The 17,919-nt window shown below is 49.8% G+C and overlaps 2 protein-coding genes across 3 annotated transcripts in view; one reads left to right on the top strand and one right to left on the bottom strand.

The window, feature by feature from the left end:
- Positions 1–3,160, bottom strand: part of LOC140417989 (uncharacterized) — a 32,134-nt gene extending 28,974 nt beyond the window's left edge. The window contains exon 1 of the mRNA XM_072501419.1: positions 1,235–3,160. The gene's annotated coding sequence lies outside the window, so the exon portion shown is untranslated. The remainder of the gene's footprint in view (positions 1–1,234) is intronic.
- A 450-nt stretch (positions 3,161–3,610) lies between these two features.
- Positions 3,611–10,072, top strand: LOC140420200 (uncharacterized). Of its 2 annotated transcripts, none has more exons than XM_072504227.1 (3): positions 3,611–3,981; positions 6,883–7,306; positions 8,493–10,072. In XM_072504227.1, the coding sequence occupies exon 3, from the start codon at positions 8,540–8,542 to the stop codon at positions 9,812–9,814; it is 1,275 nt and encodes a 424-aa protein (XP_072360328.1). In that variant the 5' UTR covers positions 3,611–3,981; positions 6,883–7,306; positions 8,493–8,539; the 3' UTR covers positions 9,815–10,072. The 2 variants fall into 2 exon arrangements, with proteins under 2 accessions (XP_072360328.1, XP_072360327.1); XM_072504226.1 differs by having other exon boundaries at positions 3,612–3,981; positions 6,883–7,427.
- Positions 10,073–17,919: the final 7,847 nt, after the last annotated feature.

Here is a 17,919-nt window from a genome sequence, read left to right on the forward strand (position 1 = left end):
CCTTTATTCTGCCATTCACACATTCTAACCTTTTTATGTACCACTATCAGCCCTTCTTAGCCTTAATTACCACCCTTTGCATTCCTTTTATCTTCTGTTCTCGACATCTTTGTCTGTATCTCCACCTATTGCTGGCCCTGTTCCAGCCCCACCGCTCCATTCCACCCCTCCCCCACTACAGTACAAATCTGACCCCATTTCCAGTTCTCTCGAACTGTCACAAAGAGTCATCCAGACTCAAAACATTAGTTCCCTTTTCTCTCCACAGATGCTGTCAAACCTTCTGAGATTGTCGAGTATTTTCTGTTTTTGTTTAAGATTCCAGCATCCACAGTAATTTGTTTTCATAATAATATATCTAAACTGTGCCATGTAAAACCACTAGACATATCTCTGTCCGACATTTATTTACTGTTCCTTTAAATTTTAGCCAACTCTAATAATAATAATCTTTATTGTCACAAGTAGGCTTACATTAACACTGCAATGAAATTATTGTGAAAAGCCCTGAGTCGCCACATTCCGGCGTCTGTTATAGAATTTACAGTGCAGAAGGAGGCCATTCGGCCCATCGAGTCTGCACCGGCTCTTGGAAAGAGCACCCTACCCAAGGCCACACCTCCACCCTATCCCCATAACCCAGTAACCCCACCCAACACTAAGGGCAATTTTGGACACGAAGGACAATTTAGCATTACCAATCCACCTAACTTGCGGATTGTGGGAGGAAACCGGAGCACCCGGAGGAAACCAATGCATACATGGGAGAACGTGCAGACTCTGCACAGACAGTGACCCAAGCCGGGAATCGAACCTGGGACCCTGGAGCTGTGAAGCAATTGTGCCAACCACTATGCTACCATGCTGTTCGGGTACACAGAGGGAAAATTCAGAATGTCCAAATTACTAGACAGTACGTCTTTCGGGACTTGTGGGAGGAAACCGGAGCACCTGCAGGAAACCCGCATTGACACAGGGAGAACTTTGGGGAAACCAACGCTTTTAATTGTTAACATTAGGAAAGAAACCACCCTTTTAGCCAAACAAATAAATGTGTCAAGCTGAGGGAGCAAAAGATGTCAATGTCTTTGAGAGAGAGACCTGGGCCAAGCTTTGCAGAGTCTGCACCCTCCCCGGATTCACTTCCTTTCCCTTCTGTTGCTGCAAGTGACCAATTGAAGGTCAGAATGAGAAAAGAAATGGAAAGGGGGAGAAAAGAAAGTGTTTTACTCACAGATGTTGGAGACAGGAAGAGGTTTCAGCCCGTGTCATGGTCAATCATCATTAACACAACATCTGCCTTCTGATTGGCTGGAAGACCATAGTCCTTCCGGTCCTCCCACTTTCCCATTGGACAACACCTTAGCAGGAAGGTCAGAGGGCGGGCTTTCCTCCACACATGCGCAGCTTCCCCTCACCCTTGGACATGCGCAGTACCTGATCACCCGCCCGTGCGGCGGATAGAGCGGGTTCCCCAGCGCGGGGGATTGTGGGAGCTACGGCCGACACTGTCCAAACTCCTGGGATGACAAGTGGAGGAGGCTTGGGTGGTTGTGTGCGAGCTTGGTGTCCGCCGCCGGGCCGATTCGAAAGGCAGGCCGCCTCTGGGAGCTTCCTGGATGGGGTGGAACAGCAACTACCCGGTGCCCATCGCTCCTGGTCCCCGAGGGAAGGGGAGAATACCGGTTTCGGAGTACTGCGACCAGTCGTGTTTCAAGTCAGCGGTCGAGCTGCGGAGACGCTGCTTCGGACTGCGAGGTTTGCTGTCGGCGGTTTTGAGTTTGCCCAATGGAGGACGAAGGAATGGAGGAAGGATGGCAGCTGGATAGGCTGCTGGAAGCGGCGGGTCGGGACCGGGAGTGGATGCCCGACGGGCGGCCCGCGGCCTGCAGCCCGGGGTGGGTTGCTGCCGTTTCTGGGGTCTCAGAGGGTTCGGTCCCCTTGGACGCCCTGTGGGCGGTTGGGACTTTCTCTGGGACTTTCTTCCCCATTGTCGACTGTTGCCAACATTGGAGCGACTCTGGCCGCTGCCATTGGAGGACTTTGAGGACATGTTGTTCCTTGTGAAATTTCGGCTGGGGCGCCGGGGTCATGATGTGGAACGTGTAAATTGATGGATTTTTTTTTATGGACTTTTCTATGTGTACTGAGGGATTTGTTTTCTTGTTTTCTTTGTTTTTCGTTTTCTTTGTCAGCCTAGGACATACAACTCATTTTGGTTTACTCTGAAATGTTATTTAGTATTGGTGGTGGAATGCTAATTGGTGGGAAACTGCTCTCCCTCCGAATGGTCCCGTGCCTACGGGCGGGGTCCAGGAGGGGGGAACCCTCTCTCCTCCGCCGCGCCCGGGTCTGGCTCTCCGGTGGTCTGTGCTCTTCGCGAGGAGGGGCCTTTCCTCCGGGGTGTCGGCTGCAGGGCAGGGTGGACGGGGGTGGGTGAGCGGGAATTAGTGTTCGGTGATTGATTCTATCCTGTTAAATATTTTCTGGGGTGAATTGAGACCTGGTGCCTGGTGATTGGGTTTGATATGATACTGTTAAAATGTATCGAGGCCCTGTGGGTAATATTTGTTTCCGAAGCGGCCGTATTGTATCGGGGCCTTGTGCCTCGCGACTGCTTGTCTTGTGTGTTTAGAGGTCGTCACCTTGAAATGTACTTGTGTTTTGTGGATTTTATTTTTGGTTTTTGTTTCATCTCTTTTGGAGTGGTCGTATGGTTCCGAGGCCTTGTGCCTCGCGACTGCTTGTTTTATGTGTTTAGAGGCCGTTACCTCGAAATGTACTTGTGTCTTGTGGTTTTTTGTTCCTTTTTTCTTTGGAATGGTCGTTGGGTTTCGAGGCCTTGTGCCTCACGACTGTTTGTGTTTTGTGAATGTTCGATTGTTACTTGAACTATGTGTAGGGCCTGTGCCTTGCGGCTGGCTGTGATAAGTGACTGGCTAATTGGTATTTGGAAACGTATTTCGGCCCTGTGCCTTGCAGCTGTTTGTGTTCAATGACTGTTACAACGTTACTGTGAAATGTAATTGGGCCTTGTGCCCTGCAGCTGTTTTGTGTTCAGTGACTGTTTAATCGTCAATTTGAAGTGTGTTTAATCGTCAATTTGAAGTGTAATGAGGCCTGGAGCCTTGTAAATTGGTTTCTGTAATAATTGTGACGACAATAAAAGAGTTACTCACAGATGTTGGAGACTGGAGGAGGTTTTACCTTCACTTCCCCTGTGACATCACAATGGAGCCCTCCCTGAATCAGCCAATAGGAATTACTCTATTCCGCGGAGTCGTCACTGGGTTCCAGTGCGCGGACGCGGGAGCCCCGCCCGTTCGACCCCCTCCCTCCACACCTCCTCGAGACAAGTTTCCAGGCAACCGGCTGACGGCTCCGACCAGAGCTGGAAGCCGCTCGGTGATCTCCCCCCTGCCTGAGACTGCGCATGTCTAAAGGAGAGTGGAAGCTGCGCATGTACAGAGGAGCTCACCTCCTGACCTTCCTGCTGAGGCATTGACCAATGGGAAGAGTTGCACTACCGGAAGGAGTCTGGTCCTCCAGCCAATCAGAGCGCGGGGTTTGTATGACTGAGCTTCACTCCGGCGGAAACTTCCTCCTGGGCCTTCATCAAACAAACCTCCAGACGCTGCTGGTTCTCCAGCATTCTGCACCTTTCATCAGCAGTGACACAAATGATCACCCCCCCCCGCCCCGGCATGAGCTTTACACGTCTGGAGGGGGAAATACCAGGGGCCGAGTTAACGGAAGAGCTCAAACTCTTCCTTATAATGTGCAGTGAATGAAGTATCTCTGATCAGGGAGGCATCAAACCTCCACTTTCTCGTCCTGGGGGTGAGCCCTCGAGCAGAACCTCCTGAAAAGCGGGTGGGCCGCATTTATGATGTTCCCTGTGGTGCAAGCGGACACCAGGTCGTTCTCGGCACGAAGAAGTCGGCGATTCTAGTCTGACATTGCTGTGGGACTGGAAAAAAGGTAAAATCTCCGCCCCTCGGGTGCAAAGTTCCCCAAATATCCACATAACCCACCTCCTCACGAGCCGAGACCAACGCCCTAGCTTGCAGCGTGAGGGGTTCCTGGTAACCGGGAGCTTATCTACCAGAGGATATTTGTGGCCGTTGAAGTCACCAACCACAAAAGAGTTAGTCGAAGCTAACAGCAAAGTCCACAAACGCCTTCGAGTTGAACTCCGGGGAGTCATTCGGGCATCCATAAACATTCATTATTGAAACAGCATCTCCATGCACCAACCCTCTGATGATCACATATCTATCTCCTTTGTCCTTGGTGCAGGTTTCAACCTTAAAAGGGATATTTTTATTAATAAGGATTGCTACACCCCTGCTACTTGATGACAAAGAGGCAAAGAAAATCCTTCCCAACCAATCCAGCCTCAATTTAAATTGTTCCTCATCATCGAATCCCTACAGTGCAGAAGGATGCCTTTCAGCCCACCAATTCTGCATCTGCCTTTGAAAGAGCACCCTACCTAGGCCCAAGCCTCCACCCGATCACCCAGTAACCCTAGCTAACCTATTTGAACACTGAGGGGCTTTTTTGCATGGCCAATTCACCTAACCTGCACATCTTTGCCCTGTGTGAGGAAACCGGAGAACCCAGAGAAAACCCACCTAGACACGAGGAGAAGGTGCAAACGCCACCCATGCAGTCACTCGAGGCCTGAATTGAACTTGTGTCCCTGGCGCTGTAAGGCACCTGCGCTCACCACTGTGCCACATTGCCGCACCAAATGAGTTTAAGCGAGATGAGTTTCCTACAATAAAGCTATGCTCCCCGAACAGGTGCCGGAATGTGGCGACTAGGGGCTTTTCACAGTAACTTCATTTGAAGCCTACTTGTGACAATAAGCGATTTTCATTCATTCATGTCGACTTTCTCCTTACGAAAGGAGAGGATCTTTTTCCTTCTGATAGGGTGATGGATGCCCCCTGTACTTTCCCTGAGAAAATTTGAAGATTAACTGTCGCCATTAGTTAGGCGACAGAGAGAACAGGAACAGATCTTCATACCACAATCAGGCATATGCCATTACCCCCTCGTCCAACTCACTTTACACCAGAGGAACCAAAGTATCCCCAAACTGCTCCTTTCACAGATAAAAGCCCCGTCTGTACCAGAGTAGGATAAAGTCAACAACATATCAACCCTCCCATAATAACAAAAATACAAAAGAATCACGACCACAATAGATCCAAGGGGACTTTCCTCAATATGACTGAGGACCTGGAGGGTTAACCCCACTGCCAGACTATCGTTACCCTCGGGATACATCTACCATAACTGAGATAAGATAATATGAGTCCCTGTAACACTCGAGGGAGGAGAAGAAGACATTCAATTGGCCCTCACAGAATAACAACTCCCTTCAACAGGATAAAAGATAGCAAATTCAGACAACAACACCATGATAGGGAAAGAGTCCGGATTAGAGCCTGAGTTAGTCCGAGCTGCAAACCATCCCTCCAAATCCTTGCCCTTCATGGATTTAATGAAGGCCAAGGCAGTAGTCGGATTATCAAAAGACTTGACCCGAGTTGTCAGACTCAATTTTCAGGGTCTCAGGATAAAGCGACATAATTCACTCCCGCAGCCTTGCGTTCCCTTCAAACTTCATCGAAGCCTCGATGCTTCGTTTGTGTGGCTGCCGAAAAGTCCTGGAAGAAGGAAATCCTCACTCCCTCATGGAGCTGGGTCCCACCTCACCTTACCCGTCTTCAGGACCTTCTGCCAATCTTTCAAGCTGTGGAAGTGAAAGTTTACAGGCCTGGGATGAAAACTATCCCTCGGTCTCAAAGACAGGATCCAATGCCCTTTCTAATTTGAAACACCCAGGCTTCACATCCAGCTTGAGAAAATGTGGCAGCCGGTCCTCGAAGAGCCTAATCGGAACCTTACCCTCCACACCTTCTGGCAGGCCAACGACTCGGATGTTTTTTCTCTGACCCTCGGTTCTCCAAGACCTCCAGGGGAAGCACGGTAGCATAGTGGTTAGCACAATTGCTTCACAGCTCCAGGATCCCAAGTTCGATTCCCGGCTTGAGTCACTGTCTGTGCGGAGTCTGCACGTTCTCCCCTTGTGTGCGTGGGTTTCCTCCGGGTGCTCCGGTTTCCTCCCACAGTCCAAAGATGCGCAGGTTAGGTGGATTGGCCATGCTAAATTGCCTTTAGTGTCCAAAATTGCCCTTTGTGTCGGATGGGGTTACTGGGTTATGGGGCTTGGGTGGAGGTGTGGGCTTGGATAGGGTGCTCTTTCCAAGAGCTGGTGCAGACTTGATGGGCCGAATGGCCTCGTTCTGCACTGTAAATTCAATGATCTATGACCTTCCCCACTCCACTCAGCCGGTTCTCCAAGGATTTAAATCTTGCCTCCCCCGAGGAGGCATCTTGCTCAACATTCAGGAATCTCTCCTTGGGATCGTCGATCCTTTCCTTGGTGTTTTACAGCTTGGCCTCATAAGGTCACAGATATTGAGTCAGCACATTCAGCCTCTGGTCAGTAACACGGATAAATTTGCTGACATAGATCGGCCAATGATCCAACAAAATAGACAAGCAGGCTCGATGGGCCGAATGGGTGACTACAGGTCCGATTAGTTATGATCTCTGTGACCAGGACAGGAAGCAGTGAGCATGGATCTGTCAATCAGCCTGAACCAGCACCTTCAGGAGAATTGGGAGGGTGAATATTAGATAATGTTAGAATATTAGAGTGAGAATGGAGGGAGAGTGTGTGGGATGGAGATTTACAGCTTTTGGGGAATGAGAGAGGAAAGAATGTTCTCTAGGAACTAGAATTGTCTGTTCTGAATTTCTATTCTGTACTGACAATGATGTCTTTTGTAAATTGTTTTGCAGGATATTAGAAGAGGAGGAACTACAGACAGAACTCTCAAACTTTACGTCTCAATCTGACTGAGTCTTTCAATTCGTTGGAACTGAGTTTCACCGGAGTTTAAATCTAGAAGGAGAAATATTTGTCTGTTCTGTCGGCTTCAAATTATTTTAAACATCAGTGTGACTGGAAAAGCACCAAGACACACACACCCGAGTGAGAGTGTTCCAGGGCACTGACTGGAAAGAGCTTTAACCAGTTACACAGCCAGAAAAAACATCACACCATTCACAGCGGGGAGAGACCGTACACATGTTCTGTGTGGACGAGGCTTGAAGTAAAAGACTCACCACTATTCTTAGAATTCCCCCTATACCAAAAAGGGACAATAAGACATTCTAAATGGTGAACAGGGATTCTCACTCCCTGACTCCTATGCAGACTTAGGTGGGTGCTATTCAGGTCAAACTGTATTTTCAAGTTATCCCCCGGTATAACCCATATCTTCATTGGAGAATTTTATCTACTTACCACTTTGTAGCATCGATCCTGGATCCCGCGTTGCTAAGTAAGTAAAGTAGACTTTGTAATAACCACTGTTTCAGGTTAACACTTTTCAGTTATTTTATATATTTTTTCTTTTAAAAGATGCAATCACTGTATTTACAGAAAAGTAAAAAGATCTTGCTTCTGGATTCTCCTGGTTGGTTGAAAAGACCTTCAGGTCCACCTTGACAATCTCTCTTCCTCAGATGGATTAGCTGTTCCGCTCGGTTGCTATGCTCTATCCTTCCCATGGCCGAGCTATGAGAGCTGATTCTCTCTTCTTTAGCTGTTGGTCTTCCTCAGATGGATTCGCTGTTCTGCTCGGTTGCTATGTTCTATTCTTTCCATGACCGAGCTATGAGAGCTGGCTCTGCTGGCTATCCCCTTTTTTAGGGTTTATATTCTCTTCCAGCAGTTATTAAGTTGATATGACATTATCATAAAGTAACTTTATTTTACTTGTGATTGAACAAGGTACCTTTAATCTGAATTATTTCTAACATGACTATGTATTCATATTCAGCATGACTTCAGCTCATCGAACTCTGATTCCATTGTTTCCTTTGTGATGTTCAAAAGTACTTTGATCCCAGAGGGGTGTTACATCTAGTTTCTGTCATTTCTAAAGGTGCTTTTTGCCCCCAGCTCAGAACTCTGACTCCAATTTGGGGCTAACCTGTGTTCCCGTGGACACGTTGGGTCCAGCTTCCCATATTCACCTGGCGTCAGCAGAATTTCACACCTAAACATTTGTCACCCAATTCAACTGAAAATCCTAGCAATTCTTTTTTTGCTGCTTACTAAAATAATTAACTTCAAAGAAGGTGCGAAATATTGCTTTTTTCCATATAACTAAAAGTTCAATCTGCTGTGACTTAAAAGACATACATCAGTTTTGCAGCTTGAATAGTCACAAGCTGTTTTCTTAACGCCTGTTTGATAAAGGCTATCTGCATTTCAAAACTTTCTTTTGCAGCAGCTGTTAACCCTTCATGGAATTTTTCCCTACATTCTCTCATGTACCTTATCCAGGTATTGCCAGACTTCCATGTTTCAAATGACATATTTTCCCATTTTTCTTTTACAGGCTTCAACTGATCGTCAAACCTGGGGAGACACGAAGAGACCCAAAACATGGAGAAACGGTGGAAATGTAGGGACTGTGGGAAGGGATTTATGGCGCCATCTCAGCTGGACATTCATCGTCGCATTCACACTGGAGAGAGGCCATTTACCTGCTCTGTGTGTGGGAAGGGATTCACTGTGTTGTGCACCCTGCAGAGACACCAGCGAGTTCACGCTGCGGAGAGGCCGTTCACCTGCTCTCATTGTGAGAAGGGATTCACTACTTCATCCGACCTGCAGAAACACCAGCGAGTCCACACTGGGGAGAAGCCGTTCACCTGCTCTCAGTGTGAGGAGGGATTCGCTCAGTTATCCGCCCTGCAGTCACACCGGCGAGTTCACACTGGAGAGAGGTCATTCACCTGCTCTCAGTGTGAGAAGGGATTCTGTAAGTTATCCTATCTGCAGAGACATCAGCGAGTTCACACTGGGGAGAGGCCGTTCACCTGCTCTCAGTGTGGGAAGGGATTCACTCGGTTATCCAGCCTGCAGATACATCAGCGAGTTCACACTGGGGAGAAGCCATTCACCTGCTCTCAGTGTAAGAAGGGATTCGCTGTGTTACCCCAACTCCAGAGACACCAGCGTGTTCACACTGTGGAGAGGCCATTCACCTGCTCTCAGTGTGAGAAGGGATTCACTGTGTTATCCAGCCTGCAGACACACCAGCAAATTCACACTGGGGTGAAGCCATTCATTTGCTCTCAGTGTGGGAAGGGATTCACTCAGTTTTCCAACCTGCGGATACATCAGCGACTTCACACTGGGGAGAAGCTGTTCACCTGCTCTCAGTGTGAGAAGGGATTCGCTACTTCATCGAACCTGCGGACACACCAGCAAGTTCACATTGAGGAGAGGCCGTTCACCTGCTCACAGTGTAAGAAGGGATTCAGTACTTTACTGAGCCTGCGGACACACCAGCGACTTCACACTGGGGATAGGCCATTCACCTGCTCTCAGTGTGAGAAGGGATTCACGACTTCATCTAATCTGCAGATACACCAGCGAGTTCACACCGGGGAGAAGCCGTTCACCTGCTCTCAGTGTGAGAAGGGATTCACTCAATCATCCGTCCTGCGGATACATCAGCGAGTTCACACTGGGGAGAAGCCATTCATTTGCTCTCAGTGTGAGAAGGGATTCACTACTTCATTGAACCTGCGGACACACCAGCGAATTCACACTGGGGAGAGGCACTTTACTTGCTCTCAGTGTGGGAAGGGATTCGCTCGGTTATCCCACCTGCAGACACACCAGCGAGTTCACACAGGGGGAAGGCGTTAACCTGCTCTTAGTGAGAGAAGGGATTCAGATATCCATACACCCTGTAGGAACACGAGCAAGCTCACACCTGGAAGAGGCAATTCACCTACTCTGAGCAGGGGAGACATTCAATGAACCGTCCCAACTACGGAGACACCAGCGAGTTAATTCTGGGGAGAGACCATTCATCTGCTGTCAATGTGGGGAGGGGTTTTGTGATTCATCACACCTGTTGTGATTCCAACAAGTTCACAATAAATTACAGATGTTGGCTCTGTTGTTATTGTTTCTGCTCTCACTGACATCCAGGACTGCATTTTGTTCATTCTGACATCTGGTGAATGGTGATGATTGGAGGGTTTCTTTCTGCTGGACTGGCCGGTCTAACACCTCTGCCTCCGGTGGGCTGACCATTTTTGAGCCTCATTGTGATGATCTGATTCCAAGTTTGACGAGGAGCACAGAATGAAAAGGTGTTTGCAGGTTGGAAGATATTTAGTTCCCAAAGCAGCCACGTTGCCATGAAGATGGGCTATGGTGGTTACAGGGTTCTTTTGTCTAATGTATCTGGGTGTTTCTCGCAGAAGGAAACTGTCATGGTCTGAGGGGCAAGTTGTCTGTGGTAGATTTGGAAATTACAGTAAACATATCACAAAGTGGCAACGCAGGTGGATAAGGTAGCTAAGAAGGCAGACGGCATGTTTGTCTTCATTGGTCGGGGCATTGAGTATAAAAATTGGCAAGTCATGCTGCAGCTGTACAGAACCTTAGTTAGGCCACACGTGGAATATTGCCGACAATTCTGGTCACCATATTACCAAAAGGATATGGAGGCTTTGGAGAGAGTACAGAGGAGGTTTACCAGGATGTTGCCTGGCCTGGAGGGTATTAGCTATGAGGAGAGGTTGGATAAACTCGGATTGTTTTCACTCCAGCGACGGAGCTTGAGGGACGACCTGATAAAAGTTTACAAAATTGAGTGGCATGGACAGAGTGGATAGTCAGAAGCTTTTACCCAGGTTGGAAAAGTCAATTACCAGGTAACAGGTTTAAGGTGCGAGGGGCAAAGTTTAGAGGAGATGTGCGAGGACATTTTTTTACACAGAGGGTGGTGAGTGCCTGGAACTCGCTGCCGGAGGAGGTGGTGGAAGCAGGTACGATAGTGACGTTTAAGAGGCACCTTGACGAATACATGAATAGGATGGGAATAGACGGATACAGACCCTGGAAGCACAGAAGGTTTTAGTTTAGACAGACATCATGATCCGAGTAGGCTTGGTGGGCCGAAGGGCCTGTTCCTGTGCTGTACTGTCCTTTGTTCTTTGTTGTTCTTTGTATGACGATAGACAATAGACAGGCAACCACTCGCATTTTATTTACATAAAATATAGATTCCTTTCAGAAGCAAAAATGAAGCTACTGTGGCTAACAAGAAAAGTTAAAGATTCCAGTAGATAAATGGAGGAGACTCATAAAGTGGCCAAAATAGTAGTGAGTCTGAGGATTGGGAACTTGTTTTAGAATTCAGCAAAGGAGGACCAAGAAACCGATAAAGAGAAAATAGAATATGAGAGCAAACTGGGGAGAACTGGAAAAGCTCCTATAGGAATGTGAAAAGGAAAAGATTAGCAAAGACCAATGTGGGTCCATTCCAGGCAGAGACAGGAGAGTTTATAATGGGGAATAAGGAAATGGCAGAGAAACTAAACAATGTGTGTCTGTCTTCACAGAGGAAGATACAGAAATCGTCCCAAAAACACGAGAGCACCAAGGGACCTGTGAGCACGAGGAACTGTATTAGTGAAAAAGTAGTATTGGAGTAAATAATGGGAGTGAAAGTTAATAAATCCCCAAAAGCTGATGCTCCACATCCCAGAGTGTTGAAAGAGGCGGCTGTAGAGATAGTGGATACATTGGTGATCATCTTTCACAATTCTATAGATTCTGGAATGGTTTCTGCAGATTGGAAGGTGGTAAATGTAACCCCACTATTTAAGGAGGGAGAGAAAACAGGGAACCACAGACCCATTAGCCTGACATCAGTCGGAGGGAAAATGCTACAATCTATTGTAAAGGATGTGATAACATACGAATTAGGAGCAGGAGTAGGCCACTCGGCCCCTCGAGCCTGCTCCACCATTCAATACGTTCCCGGCTGATCTGATTGACACATCAACTCCACAGGCCCCTCAGAAAATAGATCTGAGGAGATAGTAATAATATTCTTTATTATTATAATCTTTATTATTGTTACAAATAGGCTTACATTAACACGACAATGAAGTTACTGTGAAAATCCGCCAGTCGCCACACTCCGGCACCTTTTCGGGTACACAGAGGGAGAATTCAGAATGTCCAATTCACCTAACAAGCACATCTTTTGGGACTTGTGGGAGGAAACCGGAGCACCCGGAGGAAACCCACGCAGTTTTGGGGAGAACATGGAGACTCCGTACAGACAGTGACCCAAGCCGGGAATTGAACCTGGGTCCCTGGAGCTGTGAAGCAACAGTGCTAACCACCATGTGCCTCCATGTCACTGTGTCAGTTATGGGGAACAAGGAAGTGGCAGAGGTGTTAAACAGATTTTTTTGCATCAGTCTTTATGGTGGAAGATACTTTGACTATCCCATTAATACAAAAGAATACGGACCTCCGGTGACAGCTATGAGGGAGTAGGTCGCACATTTGGTGGCTCCCGTTTCGGTCGGATGTTTGGACCTTTTCTCCTGACTTTTTTGCGCTTTTGAGCGCGGAACTGGAAAGCAATAGTACTCAGGCACTGGACCCATACAGAATTGTATGGACTTAAGAAGCCGGAGGGACCGTAAACAGCAGAAGAAGTGGTCGAGTAAGGGCACAGTGGAGGCTGTGAGAGAGACTAGCATGGCTGGTGTTCAGAGCAAGGAGCCGACAGCCCAGCCCACAATGGAGCAGCTGCTGCAGACTATGCAGGAGGGCTTTTTGGCTCTGAAGCGTGACAACTTGGAGCCACTTCAGAAGTCGATTGATCGGATGGGAAAAAGGCTGGATGAACAGGCTGAGAAGCTCCAGCAGTTGGAGAAGTCAGTGGAGGAGCAGGCTGACTTTCAAACGGTGGCGGATGTGGAAATTCAGAGGCTGAGGGACCAGCAAAAAGTGCTTCTGGAAAGGCTGGAGGACCTGGACAACAGATCTCGCCGGCAGAACGTGAGAATCGTGGGCCTCCCGGAGGGGCTAGAAGCTGCCGCATATGTAGAGGGTATGTTTCAGAAGTTGCTGGGGAACGAGGTGTTCCCGCGCTTGACTTCGTTAAGAAGCAAGGGCTGGCCCTGAGCTGAGGGCGTTTGGACTCATGTTAGAGCTTTTAAGTATATGTGGTGTCTCTCCTGTTTTGGGATGTATCTTTTTTTTTGTTGTGGTTTTTTGCGTGGTTTACCTCAATGTTTCCTGTTTGGGCTCTTTGCTTAGTTGGAGTCTGGCTGGAGGGGAATTAAAGAAAACAGTTTAAAAGGGTTGGGTTAAAATGGATGCTTCAGGGGAACTTTGTGCAATTTTTTTTTCTGTGTCTGTATGAGAGTGCCTGTTATTTCTTATCTCTTTTTTTCTTGTTTAACTTGAATTGTGCTATTGCGGGGGTTGTTTATGACTTGTATAGAGCGTTTGCTTCAGTCGGGCTGATCTGGGGAAGTGATGTGGAGGGGTCGGGGTGACTGGGAACAATCGGTGGGAGACGGGCTGGAGCCTAGGCTGGGAGCCCCAGGCTAGCTGAGTGCAGCTGGTCAACGGGAGCCGAGGTGGGGGGTGTCCATATAGTTCGATTAGGGCAAAGGTTAGGTGATAGGATGGTGTTGCTGGGGGCGGGGGGGGGGGGGGGGGGGGGAGTTGTTCTGCTGGGGGGGATAAGAACTGGGCATGGTAACCGAGAGGAGGTCATGGGTGGAGCCGACCAGGAGGTGGGCCTGAGAAAGCGCGACACATGTCTGGGGAGCTGGCCAAGGAAAGGGGATGGCTGATTGGCAAAGGGGGGGGGGGGGAATGCAGTGCCCCCCCAACCAGGCTGATCACCTGGAACGTTAGAGGGTTAAACGGGCCGGTGAAGAGGGCGCGTGTGTTTGCGCACCTGCGGGTTCTGAAGGCGGACATCATCTTGTTGCAGGAGACGCACCTGAAAGTGGCAGGTTAGGTTAAGGAAGGGCTGGGTCAGTCAGGTCTTTCATTCGGGGCTTGATTCTAAGACGAGGGGGGTTGCGATCCTGATTAATAAAAGGGTACAATTTGAGGCGGAGGGCACAGTTGTGGATGGGGGTGGCAGGTTCGTTATGGTGAGGGGTAAGCTCGAAGGGGTGAGAGTAGTCCTGGTCAGTGTGTATGCCCCTAATTGGGACGATGTGGATTTTATTAGGAGGATGCTCGGGATGATCCCCGACTTGGACTCGCGTAAGCTGATCATGGGTGGAGACTTTAATACAGGCCTGGACCCGAGCCTGGACCGGTCATGCTCAAGAACGGGCAGGTTACCAGCGATGGCAAAGGAACTGAGAGGGTTCATGGAGCAAATGGGGGGAGCAGATCTGTGGAGATTTAGCCGGCCGATGGCAAGGGAGTTCTCGTACTACTCCCATGTCCACAAGGTGTATTCTCGAATTGACTACTTTGTTGTGAGTAGGGACCTGCTGGCCGGAATGGTGGGGGCAGAATATTCGGCAATTGCCATATTGGACCATGCTCCGCACTGGGTAGACCTGCAGTTTTGTAAGGCCAGCTTTCAGCACCCACCATGGAGGCTGGAAGTTGGACTAATCGCGGACGAGGCGGTGTGCGAGGGGCTGAGGAAATGCATGCAGAATTACCTGCAGGTGAATGATACTGGAGAAGTCTCGGCAGCGGTGCTCTGGGAGGAACTGAAGGCAGTGGTGAGATGGGAGCTGGTTTCAATCCGGGCGTACAGGGACAGGACAGGTAGGGCAGAGACGGACCGACTGATTAAGGAAATTCTACAGACAGACAGGAGTTACGCGGAATCCCCAAGGCCACAGTTACTCAGGAAACGACAGAGGCTGCCGGCCGAATTTGGGGTGCTGACTACAGGCAAGGCTGTAGAGCAGCTTAGAAAGGTAAAAGGCACGATTTATAAGCATGGGGAGAAGGCCAGTAGAATGCTTGCGCAGCAGCTGAAGAAGAGGGAAGCGGCTAGGGAAATAGGGAGGGTAGTGGATGGGGAAGGTAATCTAGTGGGTGATCCAACAGGGCTGAACAAGGTTTTTAGGGACTTTTATAGGGAGCTGTACACTTTGGAACCGACCGGGGCCGGGGGGGGGGGGGGGGGATGAGGCGATTCTTGGATGGACTGACATTCCCAAGAGTGGGGAGGGTGTTGGTGGACGGACTGGGGGCCCTGGTCAGGATCAAAGAGGTGTTGGGGAGTCTGAAGGTAATGCAGTCGGGTAAAGCCCCGGGGCCGGACGGGTATCCGGTGGAGTTTTACAAACAATTTGCCAGGATAGTGGGGCCGGTGCTGGTCAGGGTCTTCAATGAGGCAAGAGACAGAGGGAGTTTACCCCCGACCATGTTGCAGGCCACCATCTCGCTCATTCTGAAACGGGATAAGGACCAGGAGGCCTGTGGGTCATTCAGGCCGATCTCGTTGATTAACGTAGATGCCAAGTTACTGGCCATGATTTTGGCGACCAGAGTTCAGGACTGTGTACCGGCTGTAATTGTGGAGGACCAAACCGGGTTTGTAAAGGGGAGGCAGCTGGTGGCCAACATAAGAAGGCTGTTCAACGTGATTATGATGCCCCCGGAGAGTAGGGAGGTAGAGATAGTGGTAGCCATGGATGCTGAAAAGACTTTGACCGGGTCGAGTGGGATTATCTGTGGGAGGTACAAGGACGGTTCGGGGGGGGGGGGGGGGGGCGGGGTGTTCATCGACTGGGTTAGGCTATTGTATCAGGCCCCGAAGGCGAGTGTAAGGACGAACAGGATGACATCGGACTACTTTAGACTGCACTGTGGGACAAGACAGGACTGCCCTCTCTCCCCACTGCTGTTTGTGCTGGCCATCGAGCTGCTGGCAATTGCGCTGAGCTTCTGGGGACTGGAAAGGGCTGGTCCGGGGGGAGTGGAACATTGAGTCTCGTTATACGCGGATGATCTGCTGTTATATGTATCGGACCCAATGGTGGGGATAGACGGTATTATGGCAACCCTGAGGGAATTTGGCCGATTCTCCAGATACAAACTGAACACGGCTAAGAGTGAGTTTTTTGTAATTCAGGCGAGGGGGCAGGAGAGTAGGCTGAAGGGGTTGCCGTTCAAGCTAGTGGGGGAGAGTTTTCGATATTTGGGGATTCAGGTGGCATGGGACTGCGGCAGGTTGCACAAACTCAACCTGTCCCGACTGGTGGAACGAGTGAGGGAGGAGGTCCGGAGGTGGGATGCGCTCCCGCTGTCATTGGCGGGGAGGGTGCAGACTGTTAAGATGACGATTCTCCTGCGGTTCTTGTTTGTTTTTCAGTGTCTCCCCATCTTTATCCCACGGTCCTTCTTTATCATCATAGAATTTACAGTGCAGAAGGAGGCCATTCGGCCCATCGAGTCTGCACCGGCTCTTGGAAAGAGCACCCTACCCAAGGTCAACACCTCCATCCTATCCCCATAACCCAGGAACCCTACCCAACACTAAGGCCAATTTTGGACACGAAGGGCAATTTATCATGACCAATCCACCTAACCTGTACATCTTTGGACTGTGGGAGGAAACCGGAGCACCCGGAGGAAACCCATGCACACACGGGGAGGATGTGCAGACTCCGCACAGACAGTGATCCAAGCCGGAATCGAACCTGGGACCCTGGAGCTGTGAAGCAATTGTGCTATCCACAATGCTACCGTGCTGCCCTAGAGGTTTAAGAGGCTGAATAAATTTATTCTGGGATTTGTATGGGCTGGGAAGTCCCCGCAGATGAAGAGGGCGATGCTTGAAAGGAACAGAGGAGAAGAGGGGCTGGCGTTGCCGAACTTCAGCAACTATTACTGGGCAGCCAACACAGTGATGATAAGGAAATGGATGGTGGGTGCGGGGTCGGTTTGGGAGTGGATGGAGGCTGCTTCGTGCAGGGGCACTAGCTTAGCAGCCCTGGTCACGATGCCTCTGCCACTTTCGCCGGCACGGTACTCCACCAGCCCGAAAGTGGTGGCGGCTCTTCGGATCTGGCGCCAGTGGAGGTGGCATGTAGGGGAGGTAAGAGTATCGGTGTGGACCCCAATCTGCGGCAACCACCAATTTGCCCTGGGGAACATGGATGGGGGGGGTATCGACTGTGGAGGAGGGCGGGGATTGTGAGGATGGGGGGTCTGTTCCTGGAAGGGAGATTTCCGAGCATGAGGGCGCTGGAGGAGAAGTTTGGGCTGACGAGAGGGAACGACTTTAGATACTTGCAGGTGAGGCATTTTGTATGCAGACTGGTGCCGTCTTTCCCACGCCTCCCGCTGAAAGGGTGGTAGGACAGGATAGTTTCATGGGGAGAGGGTAGAGTTTCGGACGTCTACAAGAAGCTAATGAGAGCTGAGGATGCGCAGACCGAGGACGTGAAGCTTAAGTGGGAGGGGGGGGGGGGGGGCTGGAGGACGGTATTTGGGAAGAAGCCCTGAGCAGAGTAAACACGACCGCAACATGCGCCAGGCTCAGCCTGATCCAGTTTAAGGTCGTGCACCGGGCCCACATGACGGTGGCCCGGATGAGTAAATTCTTCAAGCTGGAGGACAAGTGTGCTAGATGAGCTGGAGGTCCGGCTAAACATGTACACATGTTTCTGGTCGTGCCTTAAACTCGGGGGTATTGGCAGGGATTCGCAGAGGTCATGTCCCGGGTGTTGAAAACTGGGGTGGTAATGAGCCCGGAGGTGGCAATCTTTGGGGTTTCGGAGGACCCGGGAATCCAGGAAGAAAGGGAGGCCGATGTACTGGCCTTTGCTTCCCTGGTAGCCCGGCGACGAATACTGTCAGCATGGAGGGACTCAAAGCCCCTGAGGGCTGAGGTATGGCTATCGGGCATGGCAAGCTTTCTTGGCCTACAGAAAGTCAAGTTCGCCTTAAGAGGTTCGCTACTAGGGTTCACCCTCAGGTGGCAGCCATTTATAAGC

Source organism: Scyliorhinus torazame, chromosome 5, assembly GCF_047496885.1.
Source record: "Scyliorhinus torazame isolate Kashiwa2021f chromosome 5, sScyTor2.1, whole genome shotgun sequence".
In the NCBI taxonomy this organism is placed as follows: Eukaryota; Metazoa; Chordata; class Chondrichthyes; order Carcharhiniformes; family Scyliorhinidae; genus Scyliorhinus; species Scyliorhinus torazame.

What these genes read in the sequence shown, in the direction of transcription:
- LOC140420200 (XM_072504227.1), top strand. Translation starts at nt 8,540, where the DNA reads ATGGAGAAACGGTGGAAATGTAGGGACTGTGGGAAGGGATTTATGGCG.